We start from the raw sequence: 24,553 nt of genomic DNA, 5'->3' as shown, positions 1-24,553 counted from the left end.
GCCAAAGACTTAAAATGATCACCAAGGCCCTGCCACCTGGCCTGTTTCCTCCCTGAGCTCCTTGTGCATCTTATCTCATGGCATTTCCACTTGCTCTTCCCCCAGGTATCTGCACAGCTTTCTCTTTAACCTCCTATAAGGCCCTATGCTTAAAATTACATCTCACCAATCTGTCTTACTCCTCTTCCCTGCGTCAGTCTTTTATAATACTTAACGTAAGATCTATTTTACTCATTTATCTGTCTTCTCCAGTACAATGAAAGCAGGTTCCATGAAGGCAGAGTGTATGTCTGTTTTATTCACCGCTGAATCCTGGAACAGAGCTTGGCAGATAGTAGACACTCTCTCAGGATTCAACAATTGAAAGAATAATAATAATAAAAAGGTCTGTTTATTTCTACAACTTCTCTTTACCTGCATCTCATCCTTTTCCTGTCAGTGAAAGCAGACTCCCTATTCTCCATTCCCTCAGAGCTTCCTTCTTTCCAGCCCTCTAGCACAAATCCATATATTTAATAACAAGACAGCATTATTGAGCACCTCTTGTGTGCTAGGGACAGTGCTCAATGATTTCTCACATGCTTTTGAGGTAAATACTACTAGTATGTAAATTTTTCACCTTAAGAAACCAAGGCTCCTAGAGATAAAGTGGATTTGCCCTAAGTCCCACAGCTTACAAATGGTGAAGCAAGGACTTGAACTTGGGGTTCTAGCTCTGGCACTAACACATTTAACCCTCTGCATGAGCCATGAGCCTGTCCCACAGCAGGAGGCTGTTGCACCCTCTCTGGTAGTTATGAGCTCCAGATTTTTCTCACCTCTTTATCTTGGACTCATACTCTATCTTCTGTTTGGTCATTTCCTGTTTCAGGCTGGATACTAAACTGTGCAGTGCACTGTGGTTGCTGGTGTTGTTGCCCACAAATGTCTCACTGTTGTCGCTGCTGCTGGTGGCGCGACTACTTCGACCTCCCACACTCCTCCGGTCACTTTTGTTTTCATAGTCCCCAGGGTGGGAAAGATCGTCCTGTGGGGGCCCATCCAAAACAGGGTCCTCAAAGTTCCCACCATAAAAGTCTTGTTCCGGACAGGTGGTGGTGGAGGAGCGACAAGAGTTGGAATTCTCGGGAAGGGAGATTTCACAGGAGGAAGTGGACCAGGTGGCACTGTCAACACTCTGTTTGTCATCAAGGTTCATCATGGAGAACTGTTGATGGACGTTATCATAGGTAGAGAGCCTATGGTGCTGGCCTGACTCTCCTGCTTGTTCTTTCTGCTTGTTATCTCTCAGGGTCACATAGCCATTGGGCAGCCAGCTCATGCTGCGACCGTTCATGGGATTCCCAAGCATGTCAGTGTTTAAAATGCCCATTCGCACTGTTCCATTCTGTACACTGTGGGTGCCCATTTTGGTACCAGATCCCTTCAGTGAAGAGGTCCTTCTGGCCTGTAAGCTCCCATTGGGAGTGGTTTGGGTTTTCTCAAGACCTTCTGCATTGCTGCTGCTGAAGGACCCATTGGTGACAATTCCACTGCCTTTATTGAAGGCGGGATTCTTTTTGACCATAAGAGGGGGGCTCCTAGAGACATCCAGCTTGTGAACGCTGTTCCTTGGGCTGTTGCTTTTGCTGCCTGACAGAGCTGTGGGGGATGCATTGTCCATGCTGCTCCTCTGGGGCGACTCGGACTTATCCCAAGAGCACTGCCTACCAGGACTGTCCTTGGTATTATTGTTCTCTTTGTTCTGTAACTGACCCATGGTGGCTTTCTTCTGAATTTCATTGTTGTTGTTGCTCACTCCGTCTTGAGGCTTGCTTTGCAGTTCTGCATCTTTGGGGAAAAGGTGATCGTGTTTGCTAATCATCATTGACATCAATTGCTGGACCACCACAGTGCCTGGAATTGCATAGAAAACAAAGTAGTATGAGTGAAGTAGTTTTGATTTATTTCCCATTTTGAAAGTGACTCTGAAAGAACTACATTCAGGTGAACATTCAGCATTATTATTAGCAGTATTAAACTATATTCTTAATGATAATAGCACTAGAAGCTAAAATTTCTTGAGCATTTACTATGTGCCATGAACTGTACCAAGCATTTTACTTTTATTAGTTTAGTTGGATTTTAAAATGAATCTAAAAATAGGTAGTTATTATCATATTTGTACTGTAAATAGGTCACAAAGCTTAAGGAGCAGACTCAGGGCTTCAATCCAGAGTTAGCTGGCCCCAAAATCAAGCTCTTAATCATTATACAACATTTCTTGCAGGTTAGACATTTAATTACGAGAAATCTCCCTCACAAGGAGGTCATTGTGACCTGTCATCTGACAACTGCCTCAAACCATCAAGACGTTTTAGCGGCATCTCTAAGTGGAACCCAATACACTCTCTAATGGATGTATGGTCTGTCTTTCTAATGTAGCAAGCAAAAGTTCCATGTGACTTTTGTTCACTATTCAAAGCTTCAGGGCATTTTAAGTGACATCAGCCAGAATAATGTAATAAGGACCTCCAAAAATAGTCTCCTCCATAAAAGCAACTGACAAAAATGTTCTGAATCATGATTTTCAGAAATCTGGAAATTAACTAAAAGCTTTTTGCAATCTGGAGAGTGCTTATTCAAGAAAAATTGTTAAATCTCGGTAAGAACAGTAAGTTCTGTGGTGTCTTAACTTTTTCTGTTCCATCATCTTCTCCCTAGCTTTGCAGTTGCCTGGAAAACCAACATCCCACAATCACAGTGGTCACCAGCAGCCTGGAAGCCCCTGGAATAAGGGGTTACAACTCCTTTGCAGCTCCATTCCCAGAGTACTTTATTGTTTGACCTATTCAGTGGTTGCCTGGAAGACTAAGAAGGCTCGTCTTCACTTTATCTAACTAGGAATTTAACCAGTGGGACCAGCATTTTTCTCATAGGCTCTTGTTAAATATAATGTGGGGCTCTTTTGTTTAACATCATGGCTGCCTGAAGCAGTGGATAACAGTTGGGACAAATAATAGGCTAACCAAAAAGCTTAAAAGAAAAATCTGAGGAATGAAATTTCCACAGGAAGTCTTGAAAAGCTTTGATATGTTCCTGGGAATCTGGAAGACTACATGCATGCTTCGGATTATGTACATGCCCAGGGCTGTGGGTGTGCTCAGGAAAGAACTGAGAAGTCCCTGGTCGCCAAGCTCTGGCTGATTTTGAAGCTCTGCACAAGCAAGAACTGACAGCTAAGGCAGAGTTGTAAACTGGCTGAGTGTTGAAGGTTTACCTTAACATGCACACAGAGCCCTTTGATAACGAAGGGAAAATTTATTGGTTCTAGACATTTAAGGAAATCTTTGTCTAAATATTAGCTGAAAACTAAGCAAATCAAGTAGAAACTTCAGTGACTACATATGACAAAAAATATAGGCATTATAAAATTAGTCCAGAAAAGTCACTAAGCAACCAACAAACTTTGGAGAGGGGGGAAATCTGATATCCAGAGTTCTCACATGATTATATTATTAAAAATATCCAGTTTTCAGCAAAAAATTATGAGATATGCAAAGCATAAGAAAATAAGACCCATACACAGGAAAAATAAACAGACTCTGAGGAAGTCCAGACATGGTATTCACTACACATGTCTTAAATAATATGTTCTAATAACTAAAGGAAACTATGTTAAGGTTTCCTTAACCAAAGGAAAGCAAGAACAATGTCTCACCAAATAGATTGATAGAAAGTATAAAAAAAACACCCAATAGATATTCTGGAATTGAAAGATAAAATAACTGAAATGAAAAAAAAATCAGTAAATGGGATCAAACAGCAGATTTGAGTATGCAGAAGAAAGAATCAGCATACCTGAAGATAGGTCAATTGAGATTATTCAATCTGAGGAAAACAAAGGAAAAAAAAATAAACAGAGCCTTAGAGACCTGTGAGACACCATCAAGCAGTATTCATAATGATCATCCCAAGAAGGAGAGTAAAAAGAGAAATGAAAAGAAAGAATATTGCACGAAATAGTTGCTGGAATCATCTCAATTTGTGAAAACATGAATCTACAGATCCAAGAAGCTCAGCAAATTCCAAGAAAGGTAAATGCAAAAGGATCCACACCAAAACCCATCAGAGTCAAACTTTCTTAAACCAAAAACAGAGAGAATCTTGAAAGCTTAAGAGAGAAGAAACTTATGTAAAAGTGATCCCCAGTAAGAGTAACAGCTGGTTCCTCAACATTTCTTATTAACAGAGGAAATGGGATAAAACATTCAAAATGTTGAAAGAAATGTTGTCAAGAAAGAATTCTATATCCAGCAAACCTACGCTTCAAAAACGGAGAAGAAATAAAGGCATTCCTAGATAAGCAAAAAAATGAAAGAATCGGTCATTAGCCAACCTGCTCTATAAGAAATACAAAAGTTTCAGGGAATTTTAAAGAAAGAGAAAACCTTCAAGAAAGAGAATAATTCTCCTACACAGATAAAAATATGTTCCCATTTGATCCTCATATTTTCACTATGCATTGTAAAGTATGAATTAGAAATTAACAACTTACAAGTATCAGACAGGAAAAATAACTGAAAATAATGGATAGAAAAGTTGATCTATTATTAAAAGCAGTAGTTTATTTAAAAATTAATGGGTTTATCAAGTTTATGGAATATTAGCTGAAATCTCAAAATATATTTTCACATATTCCTTACTGATTTACCACTAGGCTTCTACCCCTTAAAACTCGCTGCCACTATTAACTAGGCTTCTAAACTCGTTTCTTAACTTGGGGGCCCCAATTACCTTAAGAATCTTCTTAAGTATTAATTTTATTCATGTACCCATAATAAAGCAGTATAGGCTAATGCCAACATCAGTCATCTTTGCTTTGACTTGAACTGTATTAATTCGGTGTGTTAACTCGATTTACATCATGTCGTTAAAAGCTCCTAAGAGTAATCTCTGATAAATACAGGGAAACAACTTCACTTTTAGTTAACAAATGTGGTTCCTATATAAAATACTTATAAAATTTTTGGTGAGAAAAATTATGACAAGGGCTTTTGACAGTGCAGATTTCTACTGAAACAGCTGCTGAGTGGCTATCAGAGTAGAAGCCTGACCTTGGGTGAGGCCACTTTGTAGCTTAACACAACACCTAGGCAAGATTTAACTCTGAATATAATTCCAATCAAGTTTTGAACAGGAAAAAAAAATGTGTTATACCTATCTACATTCTTCATACTTTTTCTATTATGATTCAAAACTTATATGTAGAACCACAATCTGCAATGTACCAGGTCTGATGCTGGATCACTGTTGCTCAAACAATATTTATACAAATTACCTGGAAATTCTGTTAGAATGTAGGTATTGGATAGGGCATACAATTTTACATTTCTAACCAACACCAGATAACACCAGAAATAGCAGAATAGTTGCACTGGCATCACCTGGAAGCTTCAAAAATTTCAGGACTCACTGCATGCCTTCTGAATCAGAATTTGCATTTTCACAAAATCCCCAGGGTGGGGGCAGCCGGTTAGCTCAGTTGGTTAGAGCGTGGTGCTCTTAACAACAAGGTTGCCGGTTTGATCCCCACACGGACCACTGTGAGCTGTGGCCTCCACAACTAGATTGAAACAACTACTTGCCTTGGAGCTGATGGGTCCTGGAAGAACACACTTAAAATAAATAAAAGTTAAAAAAAAAACAAAAAACACCACAAAGAAACCCCACCAAAAACAAACAAAAATAAACCAGGGTGATTCCTGTGTGTGTTCGTGTTAGACTTTGTGAAACACGATGTTAGGTGGAAATGTTTCACTTATACCCTCTAAATTATATTTTTCAAGACTGTGAGAGAGGACAATATTTGTCACATGAAAAAATTGACGTTCAGAGCGCTTAAGCTTCTGCTTCAGGCCACATAGATGGTAAGTGACCAAGGTGAAATTTGATGTTTCATCTTCTCACTCCAAATCATGTTCTTGTCCTGCTATATTTCAGCAGTTGTTGGATTTAAACTGCAGTAATAATAAGCAAACTTGATGTTGTCCTAAATAAGAAACTAAATAAAAGACAACTATCTCTTGAATCATCATCAATTATTACAGAGTTGTGGGAGAAAAAAAGACCAAATTAATGGTATTAGATAGCCATCTTTCCTCTTTTAGTAACCTTGGAATTTGTCATCCTATTCCCAATGCATGTAGCAGTGAACCTGATGAAAAGATTTTGGCTTCGTTAAAATGGCTGTCAACGCAGTCACCATTATGTACTGTGTTTGAAGACACATGCACTTGGTTCTGTTTTACTATTTGTCCTTATGACAGGCACACTTTTAAATGGTAGCATTCTCTATTATATACGACTCTGCCTAGTACTTTAGGAAAATGGAGCTGTTTCCGATCACTGGAATATTAACGTTTGAAACATCACCGCTTCCCATCATAGCTGTGAAATGTGTGGGGCATTTAATTAATTGAAAGGTGACATCCCCAAGGCCTCCATGATGAGTCTGTGAACAGCCATGCTAAAGTGTACCTGCCACAATTATAGAGTGAGTGTCAGGGGCCTAGAGATTTCAAAATCTCTTCTATCTTGGGAGGCTTTGCTTGTACCTAGTGTCCAGGATAATAAATGTCAGCAGTGTCTTATAAAGGGACTTTCTTTCAATTTTTATAGCATTAGGACAGACTAGCTTGGTAGCAATGATAAAGTGTGTGTCACTCTATGTACTTTTTTTCCTTTTTATTTCCTCCTCTCTGTCATTTTCTTCCTTAGAATGCTAGGGAGAAACATGAAGCCTACATAATGAGGTCAGAGTGGTTATAATCACCAGCCCATTCTGAAGAGTCCGATTCTGCTACATGATCCAGGAATTCCCTCCGCTCATATAATTTTTATACAGGTTGAATTTAAATACTATATTATAGGCATTTTTCTTTATAGCATTGTATAAGAATTCAATTTTCCTTTAAAGGTACCTAGGCACTTTAAAATATACTTACATATACATAAATATTATATAGTGTCTGTATTATACATATATATATATATATATATAGACAGAGGGTGCCAAAAAAGGTATATACATTTTAAGAAAGTAAAAAAACTGCATCAAAATTGTAATTCAATGAATGACGCTAGCATTCTTTTGATTAACACCATCTTTTGAGCGAATGCCATACTACACATTGCTACCATAATTCAACTTCAGAAAGTAAAATACATAGAAAACATCTCTAAAAATGTGTACATTTTTTGGCACTCCTGGTATATGGCAGCATTCTATGAAATGTAGTTTTTTTTTTTTGTATTTTTTTCAAAGAATAACCTTGTAATTGTCATTTTACACATGTGCAGATACCTGTAAAATATATGATGATCTTTACAAATGACAGTCCTGAAAACACCACATTATCATAATAAAGAAAATTCCCATGTGTCCCCTTGTGTCTAGGCATTATTCACTTTGTATAATACTTCTGACATCTACCAATGTTGTTGCATGCATTGGTAGTTCGTTCTTTTTATTCCTGAGTAGTATTCTAGTCTATGGATGTACCATAGAATTGAAACCTTTCATGACCCGAACAAATTAAGACAACAGATAAATTATTTGCTGTTCCATTTCCCCCTACTCTTTTAGAAAACCCATTTTTTCTACTTGTGCACCCATCCCTTGCACATATTATCACATTATTTAGAGAAAATACTTTTCTCATTGGGTATCAGGTTTCTTTATGGACAAAAAGAGGCGAAGGACTACTATTGAAATTGTTTTCTTCCGTCAGTGCTCTAGGAAACTCAGAGCTCTGGGTTCTGCTTCTTCCCAGAGTAACTTGGCTTTCTTGTGTTGACAATATGGGCAGGGAGGGGAAAGATGGACTATGTAATTTTTAAAGGCTGTCTTCTAAAACAATAACAAGAGTTAAAACAAGCAAAAAAAAAGAGCAACTAGTTAGCAAAATCCCAAACTCGTGGACAACATGCACAACAACACTACGTGACAAGGTATGCTGCCAAGCCCCAAATACAAGTTTTGGGGGACAAATCCCCATTTCCATAAGATAAGCATGTATTGGTGTCTGTGTGAGAGGCATAGGAGAAAGTGATGGGGGCTTCAATGGGCCTGAGAACAGAAAAATCACCAAAGTATAGGTATTCACTGGAAAATGCAAAGGGATAATTTAAGAACAGCAGGTGAAATGGGGCGGTGGGGAGTGTAACTAATCTAGTAGATGTCATCTATGGGAAAGTCTGAAGGACTTAAGAGTCATCTAGTCCCTCTGAACTCTCAACACTGGCCAGCTAGGGCTCCCTTCCAGACAGGGCTCCACCTGCAGAGGACACTGTTGGGAGAGGAATCAAAACCCAACAGGACCAGGACAACAGAGATGGAAGAAAGGGAAGGTTTAATTAAAATCAAGGACTGGAACAGTCAGTACATCTTAGAAAGCCAGCTGCCATATTTTGTAGTTCTATGTGCAAAACAGGACGTGGGCTTTGTGAGGTCTCAGAAGCTAACCTGAATGCTGACTGGATCTTGTACACATGCCTGGCTTATGACAACATGGCATTTGGAAAATTCACTGAGTTATGTTGCTCCTCCAAATGTTGATACATGTAATTCTAGAGTATCAAAAACGCATTTGTTACTATCAACACATGCTCACCAGAAAAGCGGTTAAATATTAAAACGATGTCAAGCTCTAAGTGTTAGATACAAGTTTTTCACTTGAAAGTTCAAATTTTATCAATGGCAGCAAATTCTACCAGTTGTTTCTCTTAAAGGTTAACTCCATTCATTTTTGAGAACCTGTCTGCCAAATGCTCAAGTTGGAATAACTACTTGTCCATTGTTCTTCCAATTAACAGGAAGTTCAATGAAAAAGCAGTTAGTATAGCTCTCAGCTCAAATAATCGTACGAGTGCTTTTTTCTTGAGCCAATTATTGTATTACTCTAAAAACAGTATGCAGAAGAGTTCATCTCTCTGCCAGAATGTTAAAAGGATGTGTTCTTCAGAGGGGGGATTTAATACAGTTAATATTTTTTTAACTGTTCACCAAAAACATTCTTAAGTAAAACTGGAAATATTTTCCCTATTGCCAGTGCACAGCAGTGAGAAATATAATGATTCTAGTGGAGTTTGTTATCACTACCTTGGCTCATAGTAAGGTGCTAGTTTTTTTGTCCATCACTGATTTTGCACCATCAGTGCAAGTGTCAACATAATGAAAGGGCAAAAAAATAAACAAACAAACAAAAACCCCCAAAAACAACAACAACAAAAAAAACAAAATACAAAAGCACACAAAAAAACTTAGTATTATTATGAAGCTATGTTTGCACTCGTGGACCTCATGAATACATCTTAGGAACCCCAGGTATCCATCGGCCACATTTTGAGAATCACTAGGCTACAGAGACATCAATATAAATACCAGTGGTGATCATTAAATACATAGTTACATGTAGAGCTGACTAGATAAGAATTTGAAAAGAGAGAGTGTAGTATATAATGGGTGTACTCTATCTACTCTGACAATGTATGAGTAAATAGAGTATAAATATAAAAAATAAAAGGAGAATTAGCATATGTAAAAAGTTTTTAAATGTTTGCAGTAATCATACTGGTGTTACTAGTACTAATATTGTTATTCTGAGACTACTATGTGTTTGATGAGAGATAGAACAAATGATACTTATGAGATATTCTAATTCTGTCATCTCCAATGTCTTTGAGAACAAGGATTCCTATTTAGAGGAAAAGAGGTAAAACTACACTAGAAAGAATAAATAAAAACCTTATAGTTATGATTTTGAATTTGAAGTATAGTATGAACTTGTGAGGCAATTTTTCTTTAATATATGTGTATGTGTATACATATTGTGTATGTAATACATAGTATGTCTGTGGGCAGGGATTTATATCTACTAGCCCTGTCTACTGAAAGGCCTAGAAATGACGGACCAGTAGCAATGAGCATCGCAGGTACCTAGATTTTGGTCTTGAAATATAATTTCCCACTAAAAGAACTTTTTGGAAATTGGACTCTTTGGAAATTGGCTGATTCCAGGTTTGGGGCAGGAAGCATAATTTGAGCCTGGAAAATCTTGACATACTATTATAGAAAGAAAGGAAGCTATCCAAAACTATACAGGCATGTCCAAAAGACTCAGAAGGCAAATTGAAGCGGCTTCCATTGGCCAAAGATGGGAAACAATAATTACAAATAAATACAAAGAATAATTACAATGCATTGTCCCCTGAACTAGATTTAAATACATGAAATTCATAATGGTATTTTAAAAACAGTGTTAATAATATTTATAATAGGAAGAAGGAGGAGGAAGAGGAAGAGAATTCACTTTCAGAGAATAAGAATCTGTTTCATTAGTTTTGAAAAAAACACACAAAAACTAATAAATAAAGGGAAAGACTCAAGCAGCATTTATCCTGCCTTTTATTTATGAAAACTACCACCAGGTTACTAAGTAGTAAATGAGGGGAAGAGATTTTGCTTTTAATAAAAAAGTGTTCCAATTATTAAGTTAAAAAAGTATAATGCTAAAATATAAATGAACATTGAAGACATTATGCTAAGCAATATAAGCTAGTCACGAAAAGACAAATACTGTGTGATTCCACTTATATGAGGTATCTGGAGTAATAAAACCACACAAACAGAAAGTAGAATGGGGTTGCCCGGAGGTGAGGTGAGGGGGGAGGAAGAGTTGTTATTAATGGGTACAGTTTCACTTTTGCAAGATGAAGAAGAGTTCTGGAGATAAATGGTGGTGATAGTCGCATGGTGATATTCATGTTATTAATAACACTGAACTCTATATTTAAAAATGATTAAGACGATGATTTTAAGTTATGTGTATTTTAGAACCAAAAAAAATGGTGAAAATATTATAGAATTAGAACATCACCATTTAAACGTCACGTGAATTAATAGTTTTAAGAATTGCACTAAGATCACAAAAAGGGAGCTAATCAAATATTATAATACAATCTATAGCCTTGTCAAAGATATCAAACATGAATTTGATTTGGGCCCTGATTTGTAGAAAATAGAGGGCAAAGAAATATGTTAAATTGCATTATGAATATGCAATCAACAGAATCCATGCCATGGGAAATTCTATAGGTCAAATAACCTAATTTTTCAACATATAAGTCGCAGAGATCCTGTAGATTCAAAGAGACTTAAAAAAGACATCAAATAAAAGGTTAGTAAAGATTAAATATAACGTCTAGGGAAGTTCATTTGGTTGAAAAACTACAAAGAAATGCAAGAAATGACTGATATAAATGTCTGGGCAGTAAGATGGAGGGTGTTGTAAGTAAGGGGGGTGGTAAGATGGGGGGACAGCTCATGAGGAAGAGTTTTGGGGATGTCTATTAAGGTTATGTTTCTTCATTTAGGTGGTGATTTCTAGAGTGTTTGTCTTATAATAAGTCCTTAAGGTGTGTGTGTGTGTGTGTGTGTGTGTGTGTGTGTGTGTGTGTACTGGTGGTGTTGATGTACATGTTTTATTTTATAATACGGTTTTAGAAAACAATGGACTAAAGTATCTTTTAAGCTTCTTGTATCTTTAAATTTTGTATTTTCTAATGTCTGCTAAACTCTTCAGATAGAAATTAAGTTTTCTCAACCAATTATCTTATTGACAAAAATCTGATGTTCAGTTTATATTACCCTCAGTATTTGACAAAGGACATTAAGCTGAGTAAAGCAGGCAAACTTTTAAATGCTTTCTTTCTCATAAGATATAGAGGAATGGAAATCTTAGAATTTTCAAGAAAGGAACTGTATAGGGAGCTATTTTGTTCTAGACTAAATAAACTCAGAATGAAAATGAAAAAATACTTATTCTCTCTCCTTCCCTCTTCTGTATTTAGTTCTAAAATGTTCAATCAGGCCAATTTGCAGAAAACAACGGTGCTGCTAACAGCCATAGGGAAGAAAGGTACTCAAGCAGTCAGGCCTGCTGGAAATAAACAAACAGCAGTTCACTGTGGATAAGAATTTGAGGGATTTGTAATTTAGAAAGTAAGAATTCCTTCATGTTTCAACCCACAGGTAAATAAGCAATGCTAGCTTATAGAGGGTTATATTTCTCTCCCTCTTGAAATCACTCAAAACCAAAATTAGTAAAGCTACAATACCTTAAAATAGTCACTTTTGAATTTTCTGAAAATTATATTGGACCCAAAAAGTGAACTTGATTTACTTTTCAGTTCTTTCATAATATTTTACAGATGACTTATGGAAATTCCATTTATTCTTGTAATGCTACCGAGGACTCACTTAGTAAATTATTATGTTTAGTAAACCGCAACAACAAAATGTCTGACTCCCAAAGAGAACATTTTGCACTTGAAGAATGGGGTTTGCCTACATCAACTCAGCTTAATATCCTTTGTCAAATACTGAAGGCACTATAAATTGAACATCAGATTTTTGGCAATAAGAGAGTTGGTCCAGAAAGTTTAATTTCTATCTGCAGAGTTTAGCAGACATTCAAAAGTACAAAATTTGAAGGTACAAGAAGCTTGAAAGATACTTTAGTCCACTGTTTTCTAAAAACCTTATCTTATTATAAAATAAAACATATACATATGATACAGAAACCCCATTTGAGTCAATAAATGGGGTTATTGTGGATTCACTTATTTCTCTAGTTTGCTCAATAGGTTCAAGGCAACAAAGAGACAGTTATTATTCTTTTGATGAGAGTATATAATAAGCATTTACTTACCTTCCATGATAGTCAAAGGGTCTTCCACTTTGGGGCGCAGGATATTAGGGCCAAAGACAGTGGCCAAGTTCTGCACACTCATTTTGTTAACTCCCGAATAGGATTGTACTTCATCTAAAAACCTGTTGGATGTAAAAATGTGAACAAAACTCAATGAGGTCAAATTCATCAATGGAATAAAATGGGTCATTAGGAAATATTCATGAAATGGAGCACGTTCAAAGGTGATTATGGAGATAATATTATTCAGAAATTCAAACATCTCTCAATCAAATGCGAAAAAAATATGTTGTAAATTATTAAGAATTAAACTTGAGAGATCATATCATCAAATATTTCGGGTCTGGCCTGGCTTGGCTTCCTTTGACAATCACAGGAACAAGTGTTTGGATAATGCTAATATGGACTTGAGATTGGAGAATACGGATTCCCTTTCAATCCCTCAATAAAGTATTAAATTTACATATATTCAATTTGAGAACTATAAATAAGGTCGTCTGGAACAAGCCCTATTTCAGAAAGGAGGAATCAACCCTTTTTGTGGAGTCACTTGGGAGCTTCAAATTTATAGTCTGTTAAAAAAATGAGATCAAACATGGTTTAAATTAAAACCTCAGTTCTACTGATATAAAAAATTACAAGCACAAATTGTTTCACTTTATGAGGTGCTAAAGAATAAGAGGCATGAAATAGCCCTTTCCCTGAATGATTTTGCAGGAGGGATTGTTTTTGTAATCTTTCAGGCTTTTTTCATTCCTCACCCCTTCTTCACTTCTACAAGAGCTCCTATTATTTCATGGCTTACTAGCTGTACTGATGAGAAAGGGATGAAAATAAAAAATAACTTATTTTATGTGTTATTTTAATAAATTTTATTATGTGTCAGTCATTGTGCTAACTTATTAAATTATCAAAGCATCTCTGTGAGGTAAATACTACTATTATCTCGATTTTACAGATGAGACACATGAAGTACCAGAGAGCTGAAGAATCTTTTCCAAGGACACAGACAACAAGTGGCAAAGCTGAAGTTTGAACCCAGGTGGTCTGACTTCAGGGTCTGTGCTCTGAACTACCACACCATGACTTTTAAAAGGTTCACTACTGTTATACAGATTAAACTATAGTAAAACTGAAGGACAAAAAGTCAAACTACCATTTCTTATTTGAAATTGAAATTAAAAGTCTGCTTAAATGTTTCAAGAGAAGTAGAGTTTTCCTATTGTGGAGATAAAGACTCTGCAATACGGTTCTCAAACAAGCCTTTTCCCCTTTTGCTTAAAGAGAATGTAACCTTTTTATTATCTAGTATAATAGCTTGCATTAGTTCAAAATCTTGGGATGGAAGCCGTACATGTTAATAAGTCTATGCTATCAACGAAACTATTTCTTGCTTTTTCAAATAGTTTCAAACTCCCTAGTTCCTGTTCTGCTGATTATTTATTTAATCACGACACACACACAGAAGCCTACTTAAATGATGTACTGTACTGAATTAAAAGTTTGAATTTATTTTAAAATGGATTGGGAAACTATAATTTAAGATATTCTGCAGTAATACCAATTCTCAATCTCTATTTAAATTTAATATGTTTCAATTTTACATGTTGAGTTTCTTTCTTTTTTTTCTTTTTTACATGTTTGGTTTCTTAAATTATGGCATCCACATGCCACATCCCTTCCCAGGATTTAAGTTAAAAATGGTGACTGAGAGAGAGCTTTACCATGCACAGTGATTGTTCTAACAGAATTGAATTACAAATGTCTTTTCAAGAAGTCTTGAGGAGGGAGAGGAATGGAAAAAACACACAATATTTAGTGAGCACTTACTATATATACATTAATCATTTAAAAATATAATTTAACTTTTAAAACAACTGTGTAAATTGTGTGTTTTTTCCTACCATTTTACTTATTAGGACTCAGACTCAGAGAGAATGAGAAAATTGCATAAAGACACATAATTAGTCAGTGGTAGAATCTGGACTCCCACACAAATCATTCTCAAGTCAAGGAACACGTTCCTTCTCTTAAACAATAGTACGTGGCACATGTACAAATAACTCTGATGGAAGTTCAAAGCAACATAGCTTTACTATGTAGAGGCATGGGAGACTTCAGAAATAATAAATAACAAAACCATGCAATTTTAGTGCTCAAAGAAACCTTTGAGATCAGCGTGACAAACCTCTTAATTTCACAGAGGCCAACACCGGAGATCAGAGCAGTTAAGTGATTTTATTCATCGTCCAACATAAATTAATGTCAGCCTAAATATAGTCTTGTTTTGTTTAGTTTTGTCTTTAAGAAAATTCTTACCTGCAAATATACTTGAGGAGGTTATAATTAACCACTGGCAAACTCTTCACCTGCTTTGCTAATTCCTTAACACCCTGAATATAAAAAGGAAGAGAATAAATGTTATCTTTTTAAGTATTGGTCTTGGAATTAAAGCAAATGAGAAATGGACATATAGTTTGTTTGTTTGTTTGTTTCACATATTATCAGTGAAGGATCTGTCCTGAAAATTTGCCACCATCACAGAAACATTTTAGAAATATTTCAACACCACAACATTTTAGAAATATTTAAAAATATTTCTGTAAGTACTATTTGTGGAGAAACAGATGTAAGTGAAGCCCTTTAAAAAATTTTAGCATTTGTTCACATTTGACAGAAAAGGAAGACAGCTTCACTTAAAATAATGTTATTTTGGGGGGAAATAGTAGCCTTGACATAGTATGGGTCCTTCCCATTTTTAGCATTCCCAAAACACATACAAACACACATCTACCGACAAATAAGTCTCTCAAAACTGGTCATGTCTAGGATACATTGTTTGGGATGAGATGGGGGGTTAGAAAGCCTAATATTCCTGGAAATTTCACAAAGGGATTAATTGCTTTGTTTCTTCTCATTGTAGAACTTTCCTCTAAAATATAAATGGTCCCAGATAAGCTAATGGATAATGTAATCTGATTTGTTCTCCCTGTAATGGGCTAGATAGCAAACATATTAAGCTTTCTGGGACATATGGTCTCCATCACAATTATGCAACTCTTCTGTTGTAGCACAAAAGCAGCCACAGAAAACATCAAATAACAAACAGGCAGCACTTTCAATGAGTGCCAAGGAAATCCAATACGGAAAAGAAAAGTCTTTTCAACAAATAGTGCTGAGACAACTGGCTATCCATACACCAGAGAATGATGTTGGACCTTTTCCTTACACCATGGACAAAAATCAGCTTCAAATGGAGCATACACCTAAATGTAAGAGCTAAAGTTATAGAAGTCTTAGAAGAAAATATGGGAGTAAATCTTCATGACATTGGGTTAAACAAAGCCTTCTTAGATATGAGAGTAAAAGCATAAGTGACAAAAGAAAAATTGATAAATTGGGCTTTATCAAAATTCAAAACGTTTGTGCTTTAAAGGATACTCTTCATGAAAATAAATAGACAAACCCCAGAATGGTAGAAAATATTTGCAAATCATATATATCTGATAAGGGACTTGTATCTAAACTATATAAATAACTCTTACAACTCAATAATAACCAGACAAATAACCCAATTTGAATTGGGAAAATGAACTGAATAGATGTTTCTCCAAAAAAATAAAAATAAAATAATAATAACAATAATAATAATCAATAGCCAACAAGTACATGAAAAGATGTTTAAAATCATTAGCCCTCAAGAAATGCAACCCTGGGGCGGCCGGTTAGCTCAGTTGGTTAGAGCACAGTGCTCTTAACAACAAGGTTGCCTGTTCAATCCCCACATGGGCCACTGTGAGCTGCGCCCTCCACAACTAGATTGAAGACAACTACTTGACTTGGAGCTGATGGGTCCTGGAAAAACAGACTTACATAAATAAAAGTTTAAAAATAAGAGAGAGAAATGCAACTCAAATCTCAATGACATACCACTTTACACACATTAGGATAGCTATGATAAAAAAGAGAGATAAGTGTTGGCGAAAAATGTGGAGAAATTGGAACATGCACACATTGGAATTTTAAATGGTGGAGCCTACTTAGGAAACATAGAATTACATATGGCCCAGCAATTCTACCTCCTAGATATATACCCAAGAGAAATGAAAACATATGTTCATGCAGAACTTTGTACATGGATGTTCATAACAGCATTATTAATAGTAGTCAAACAGTGGAAACAGCAGACATGTCCTGAAACTGATGAATGGATAAAAAATGGAATATTATTTGGAAATAAAAGGAATAAAATATTGATACATAGTACAATGTAGATGAACCCTGAAAACAGTGAAAGAAACCAGTCACAAAAGACAACATATTGAATGATACCATTTATATGAAATGTCCAAAATAGGCAAATTTATAAAGTCTATTAGTAGTTGCCAAAAGCTGAAGACAGAGAGACATGGGGAACAGGTATGAGGTATTATGCAGTGATGAAAATGTGCTAAATATTCTAAAATTAGATTTTGGTGATGGTTACACAACTCTGAGAATATACTAAACAGGACTGAATTGTATACTTCAAATGGGTGATTGCATAGTATCTGGTTGTATTTCAATAAAGGTGTTTAAAAAAACAATAGGCAGTATGTAGGATTTCTTAGGAATCATTGTTTGGGGTGATTTAAGAGGCACAAAATGAAAAAGGACACTTGAAATAAGTCATCCACTTTGTTCAAAGACTATTCGGCGTGATGTAGCACCACAATTAACCTTTTAGGACAAAGTGACAAGAAGTGTTCATTTTATTTATTCAGCCACATTTTCTTTTGATGAAATAACAGATTAAAAATGTGACTTGAGTTGTGTGTGTAGAGTCTAAACATGTGTGATGCCGATACTTAGAATAGTGGAAAACCATTCACACAATAGGGCAAAGGGAAGTTTACAAATTAAAGACAAATAACACTGACAAAACAAAACCTTCAAACAAAAGTTTTTGGTTTTTCTTTTCTTTTCTTTTTTTTTTTTTAGAAATAAATACAGCAACTTACTGCTTCCTCTTCCTTGCTGAGCAGTTTGGCACATGACAAAAAATCTTCATACTTTGCATAAGGAATAACTGGTTCTGGAAGTTCTCGGAGGTAAAGTTTGAGAAGTGATGCTACTGTGTGCACATCTGTGTTGCTGTGGAGACAGAAATATGAAGACATTCTTTGGAGTGAACCTTTTATTTATTTTTTCATCAAATATACATCTGAGCATCAGAATTCTATATACGTTGGCAATTGAATCAGTCAATTCAGCTTTCAAGAAGCACACATTCATGTAATACCTATATGACGCTATCACAGGTGGAATGGAGAGGAACACAGAAGGATATCTGAAATTCTTAAAAATATTTGAAAGTTCAGCATTTTTTCTTTTGTCAGTATTTGATGTTAAGCAAAAGTGTTAACCTTCAAAAACAATGAGAATATAGCAGACTTTAAATAAAATATAATACAATTCACAAAAAAACAAACCTATATATGCGTATGCATGTATTCAATGTCAAAATTAATTACTTCTGAATCCTAACTTCATGTCTCAAAATGTTCCACTCATTCTTGAGAAGACATTGGTGACCGGTTATAGATACCTGAAGCTTAGTACGACATGTTACAACTTTTTCAGCAGGGCTCATTTTGAAGATGATTGATTCTCAGCATGACTGCTTATCTAAAATATTCTAAGACAGTTGGGAACCCTTAGAGTCTTTTAGAAAGAGAAGGAAAGTGATACAAAAATAAACAATGAAAACTTAACATGACCTTTGTGTAACACGCAGATTTATTTTTATTTTCTGCTGAATACCAGAGTGGCAAGATCATTTACCGAAATATTATTTTATATTTTGTTTCCTATATTTCTTTATTCCCTGTTAATCCATAAAGATGGCTGACAGTAAAGATGGAAAGAGGTGGGATTATCTTCATTTTTAATTTTATTTATTTATTTATTTTATTTTGGGGGAAGAAAACAGAAACATGGGAAGTAAAGCTAGATGAGCAGGGTTTAAACAGGTGAATTGATTCCCATGAAGCGGGAAGAGTGGTGATGAACAAGGTCAGGGATTCTAGAAGTATCCCAGACAGTGCTGTAGGAAGTGACAAGTTCCCAGATTGGTATACCTTGACAAGTTGGAACATAGGCACTGGAATTTCCTACCTCGGTGAATATTCTCTTGCTCCAAGAATGACATGCAAGCAGAGCTGACATCACCAAACTGCATGGGCTGGGACAATGGGCATATTAGTTCTCAGTTTGGGACTCATAGGTTGATTTCATTACATATTTCCCACACATCTAATCTGTATTGGGCATTATAGAAAACACAGTGGCTAGGACCCCAACGGGTTAAAGGAAAGTATTTTTCTAGCCTGCTTATAATTTATAATTTAGTAGGGGCAGCAGACAATAAATAATACAAGTATATAATCACAAAGTATAGTGAGTGGTACTAAGGAAAAGTAATGCATGCTATCTAATGTCAAGAGAGGACTAATCTAGGCGTTGAAGGGCTTCCCTGAGGAAATGATATTTGGGCCAAGATTTGAAGGGTGTGTAATCATTAACTAAGTGAAAGTCGAAGAACAGAAGAAGGCATTCCTGATTAATGTGAAGAGGTAAACAGAGCCCAAAGTGAAGGGGAACATCCTGTCTTTGAGGAGGTGACAAAAGGCTAGGGAAGACTAGGGAGACCAGAGCTCAGAGTGAGGCTGGATGAGATGTGAGTGGCAGGCAGCATCCTAATGGGACTGCCCTTATGGACCATGGGACTTCACTTATCTCTGAATTAGACAGGGTAAGGGCTGAGGTTTTCCATTGTAACATTGGAATCCGATAGAGCAGGTATATTGTCAACTGTTTTGCAGATGTTAAAATAATAGAGGTGATCTAATAGGGCCTGTTTTAACTATTTAATTTTATTCTTTTTATAACTAAATAAATATTTTTTTCTCTTAAAATTCTGAACTAACAGATAATATAGAAATCACGTTGAAGATTAGTAAGGAAAATAAAAATCATGTCTCCAGGACATCTTGGAAACTGTGACCAAGCTAATTAATTCATAAAAATATTTTCCAAACATTTGTTTTTTAAAGATAGACCTAAAATAGTCTCAAAGGTAAGACAAGGAAGACACTACCTTTTTTTTTGTTTTCTGGCAAACCACTCTGCTTAACGCAACATAAAGGCTCTTCTTGTGTTTCCTGTGCTATGCAAAGCACCTGACCCCTAAAGGTATAGTTATCATTAATAACAAAAACACAAATTGTGTAGGATATGCAGTTCAATCAAGTATTACAACACATTATGTCCATCTTTTGATTCCACTCTAACTCAACCCAATCCATGACTGGGTTAGGTTGTGTTGCTTTTAAAGTCAATGACAATTTTCTTTTAAGTTGTAGGCAGGTACAGAGAAGAATATAAAAAGTAAAATATAAAATCAGTATAATTTCAATATATGGAGTATATTATGTATAATTTGTATGACTACATAGAGTACATACAATATTAATGAAATAAATGCAATAAACAAACGAGACAATAATGATAAACAAGAAATATATATTTAACAAAAAAATCTGTTTTAGTATTCAGTGATGAACTATTCGTTACACTGACTCTCCCCAAGCACATCATTTTCAACGTAACTTGTTTATTACTTCCTGTATTATTTTACTTCTAATGAAGTTGGGCTAGAGTACTGAGGACGTTTCAACACTAGATGGCGCGATTGCAAAGTTAGACTAATAAAGATGGTGTAAAAATTGTGAAGACTGAAAGGCTGCAGAATCATTCTTCATCCACCAGCAATATTCTCAGCACCAAAGCTGCAGTAATTTTCCAAGAATTGAAATATTTGAGCTATGAATCAAGGTAAGAGATGTGGACGGGTATGATTATATTATCCCTTCCCTAGAGTGATATGCTGTATTAGCTTTTTAACATTAGCGTATGCATATACCCACTTGCTGTTATGTACAAACAATGAAGAAAAATGATCAAATATATATATTTTTTCAATTAAAAACGTTAAATTTTTGCTTAAAAACAAACTTAAATTTATGACTCTTTTGGGGGCTTTATTAAGCTTAGGTTATTTTATAGAAATAGAGACTTCTACATTTTCCTTGCATTCTCATTTTTGGCTTTGTCCTTTCCCACTGAATTGAAGAAGACAATCCCTTCTGGAAAGACCCCAATATATGTGACAGTTCTGAGTCAACTCAAGAATTTCACAGTCTATCTGCCCCAATTGCCAGTCTGCTACCTACTACAACAAGTCTGAAAAATCTCCTTGTATATCTACTCCACAAAACAGCAAACTTCTGCATCTAACCGTCCAGCCTGATATCTCTGATTGAAAACCCATTACTTTGGCTAATTAACGTTTGCTTAATATTTACAGTCAATTAGGTAAATATTAATATTGCGCATTAATTATCCAATGTACCGAGGGGAAGGTGCCAGCTTTGCCTCAGAGAAATATATCTCAGTCTTCATCACAGTGAAGCGAAACAACTACATTGTGGCAAACATTGGTATCCATGGAGAATTATATTCCCCAAACTGGGTAATTATCGTAACAGCAGCAACAGCAGCAGCAGCAGCATACATCTACTGGTATACACATCTCTTTTTGTATCAGGCCCTCATGGCCGTCCACTGAGTAGGTTCTGTTATGAACCCTATTTGGGGGACTTGAACAGGTAACTGCACACATATGAAATTATTTTGGGCTAATTATTGAAATATGAGGGGTTTTAAAGTAACATTCTTTTGTTAGACATTCAAAACTTTTTGCGAATGTAAAATCATTATACAGACGTCAGGTTTCTTTCACTCACCTGGTGGTAGAATCTGTTTTCAGAAATTAATAGAAACTATCATGTACATTCTAGCCAGCGATAGCACAGAAGCAGAGACAGGCCCAGGGATCCTGAATAAAAGATCAACCAGGCCGGAAGGTGCTCTGTAGCGTATAGTCCTTAACTGATCAACATTGGGTTTTGTTTTTGCTTTATATTTTGTTTGGATTTACTTCTGGATCCTGTAGTGATTTTTATTAAACTTAAAGGGAGGATTCCACGAGACTTTCTATGATTGACCTAATTTTACATTCTCACGGGTCTTCCTTTGGTCATTCTGGGATTGTTCTAGAAATCCCACATGATGTCTGAACACTTAGGATGTGCACTGCCTCATGCCACATGCTAGGTGAAACAGAAATGAACAACATAGATCTTTGTTGTCCCCCTTGGGTTTATATCTTTAACTGATGACCAACAATATGTTTCCATACCAATCCTCATTTGTTCAACTCGTTAACACTGTTTGTATATTCTAGCTGCTAAGTCCCAGCCAGGTGTGTGATTTTAAGAATATTTTTATACTTCCTGGAAATGACCTGCCCTATTTATAATCTCTGTACAATATAGGCCTCTTACTAATCTGAACAGGGATAAAGGAGTCTGATGGCAATCTCTCCTTGCTTATCTTCTAAGCCGCCCCCCCTACCCCCGCTTCACTGACAAACAGACTCACACACACAGATAAGTTCAAATGCCACAGTATTACAAGTAGAATACTACACAGGCAAAACCTTGAAACTTTTAAGCCTCAAAATTAGAAACAGAATTTTTTTACTCTGGTTACTGTGCACAGAATATAATATAATCAATTGATTTAACTAAATAGAATGCACCCACATGGAAAGTTACAAAGATAGTGTGAATTTATTTCCAACATACACAGTGAGATAGCCTAACATTCACTTGGAATTAAAAAATGTCATAGCCATCGAACTCCATGGAAAACATATATGAAACTGAAAACATTCAGCACTATTACCAAGAGGAAGACTGCCACAAAATTATCTTAAACAACATGCTGCTCTGTGTACCAAGTTGACCAAAACATAAAAAAGCAAATCCCAAAGTAGTAAACAATTCCAAACTGAACGAAACATCTACAAGAAAAGCTCAGTTCTGTTCAAACTTATTGTCTTATGTGTCTGTCAAAACTGGTACACTTTTTGACAGTGAAACTTGAATAGAGTTAAACCATCACGGTTTATTGTACAGTTATATAAGCGTCACTCCTGAATTATACAGAACACCAAAAGACAGTTTGACCTCCAGGCAAAGTCGTGGGCTACACGGAATTAGTGTGTATCTCAAATAAGTCTCCTGATTTATAAGTAATGATGGTAGAGAACTGCATGATGGCTCTTGCTGGGGACTGAATAGCACCCCCTCCCCCCAATTCATATGTTGAAGTCCTAGCCTCTGCTGTGTTAGTAGCTGGAGATGAGGCCTTTGGATGGTAATTCCAGTGAGATGCGAGGTTAGGTGGGTGGGACTCTGGTTTGATGGGATAGTGCCTTTATAAGAAGAGACTCCAGAGCGCTTGCTCCCCACCTCCTTACACCCATCCATATGCAATAAGGAAAGGCTACGTGAGCACACTGGTGAGAAGGTGGCCAACCACCAGCCAGGACCTTACCAGAGGACCTTACCAAGCCCTTACCAGAACCCAACCATGCTGGCACCCTGATTTCACACTTCCAGCCTTTAGAACTGTGAGAAAATACGTTTCTGTTGTTTAAGCCACCAAGTTTGTGGTATTTTGTTATGCCAGCCTGAGCTGACTAATACAATCCACAAATCTGCATTTGGTAATTTTACTTTTAAAACCGTTAATGGTACTGTCAAAGTATTAGATAATGAAATATTAGGAGAGAGACACATGCTTTCAGATAATGTGGGTTTATGGCAATATTGTCGGACAGACCACTGTGATATAGAAGACAGTGATTCTCAACCTTGGTTGCACGCGGAAATTTTTTAAATTGGGTCCTATATATTCTTGTATATAATTGGTCTGGGCTGAAGCCTGGGCATTGGCATTTTTAAAAAGCTCCTCAAATGATTCTCATGTCCTGCCAAGGTGGAGAAGCGCTAATATACAACATGCATTTGGGAGTGGAAAACTTCCAAGGAAAGAAGGCAATTCCAATATGCAATGGTCACACATTTAAATAAGGCCACTCTTCTATCAGTTGGAGTCTGCTAGTTAAACACTTGTCTCTCTGATGTTCCCTGATGGAACAGTGGTGGGAGGAGTGCTGTTTATGCATAAACCTGTCACTTGACCTTCTCTTCCCTACTTCTAGAATTCCTTATGTTATAGATGTATGTGTGGATGGACTTCCCCTTTACAATGCTAGCTAATTACATAAAAAGTTTGACAGTTTGACATGCAATGCAATATACCATACACATAAGCATGTGCATGCACACGTGCACACATACACACACATCTGTACATGTATAAGGTACTCAAAGTAACAAAACACCCTGTTATGTAGCTGTAGGAAGAGATTACTTTGAGCATCTGAGTTTTGTGATTACAAATGATAGACACCTCAAATAGAAAGCAGCTACACATACATTCCCAAACTGAAAAAAAAATTTCATGGATATTTGTCAATTTTCTACTTCTGATGATTATTTCCCAGGGGTAAGTCTCTCATCTCAATGTTTCTTTAGCACCTCACTTGCCTTTCCCTTCCATCTCTACCTTCTCCTCTGGCCATCATTCCTTACCAGTCAGCTCCAAAGCTTTCCTTCCTCTACTGACCTCTAAGTGTTCTTTTCCATGACTCTATGCACACTCTCTGGATAAATCCACAAGTTCAACTATCACTTTTCAATGACTATGAAATCCATACATCTCTACATTAGACCCTTCCATTGAATTCTTAAATGTTCCATACACATTTTGAACTCCATATAAACAAA

General features: G+C 36.2%; 1 protein-coding gene across 6 annotated transcripts in view; it reads right to left on the bottom strand.

Moving 5' to 3' along the window:
- The window catches only part of ARHGAP24 (Rho GTPase activating protein 24), a 701,900-nt gene that overhangs the window by 7,787 nt on the left and 669,560 nt on the right, over positions 1-24,553 (bottom strand). For all 6 annotated transcript variants that reach the window (XM_074323892.2, XM_019731289.3, XM_019731291.3 and 3 more), the window contains 4 exons: positions 17,753-17,885; positions 15,072-15,145; positions 12,753-12,874; positions 819-1,896 (listed from right to left, as the gene is read on the bottom strand). In XM_074323892.2, the coding sequence (XP_074179993.2) occupies positions 819-1,896; positions 12,753-12,874; positions 15,072-15,145; positions 17,753-17,885 (1,407 nt within the window). The remainder of the gene's footprint in view (positions 1-818; positions 1,897-12,752; positions 12,875-15,071; positions 15,146-17,752; positions 17,886-24,553) is intronic.

Source organism: Rhinolophus sinicus, chromosome 1 (assembly GCF_057876585.1).
Source record: "Rhinolophus sinicus isolate RSI-liver-muscle chromosome 1, RSI-T2T, whole genome shotgun sequence".
Taxonomy (NCBI): domain Eukaryota; kingdom Metazoa; phylum Chordata; class Mammalia; order Chiroptera; family Rhinolophidae; genus Rhinolophus; species Rhinolophus sinicus.
This window is presented reverse-complemented; position numbering and strand designations above follow the sequence as displayed.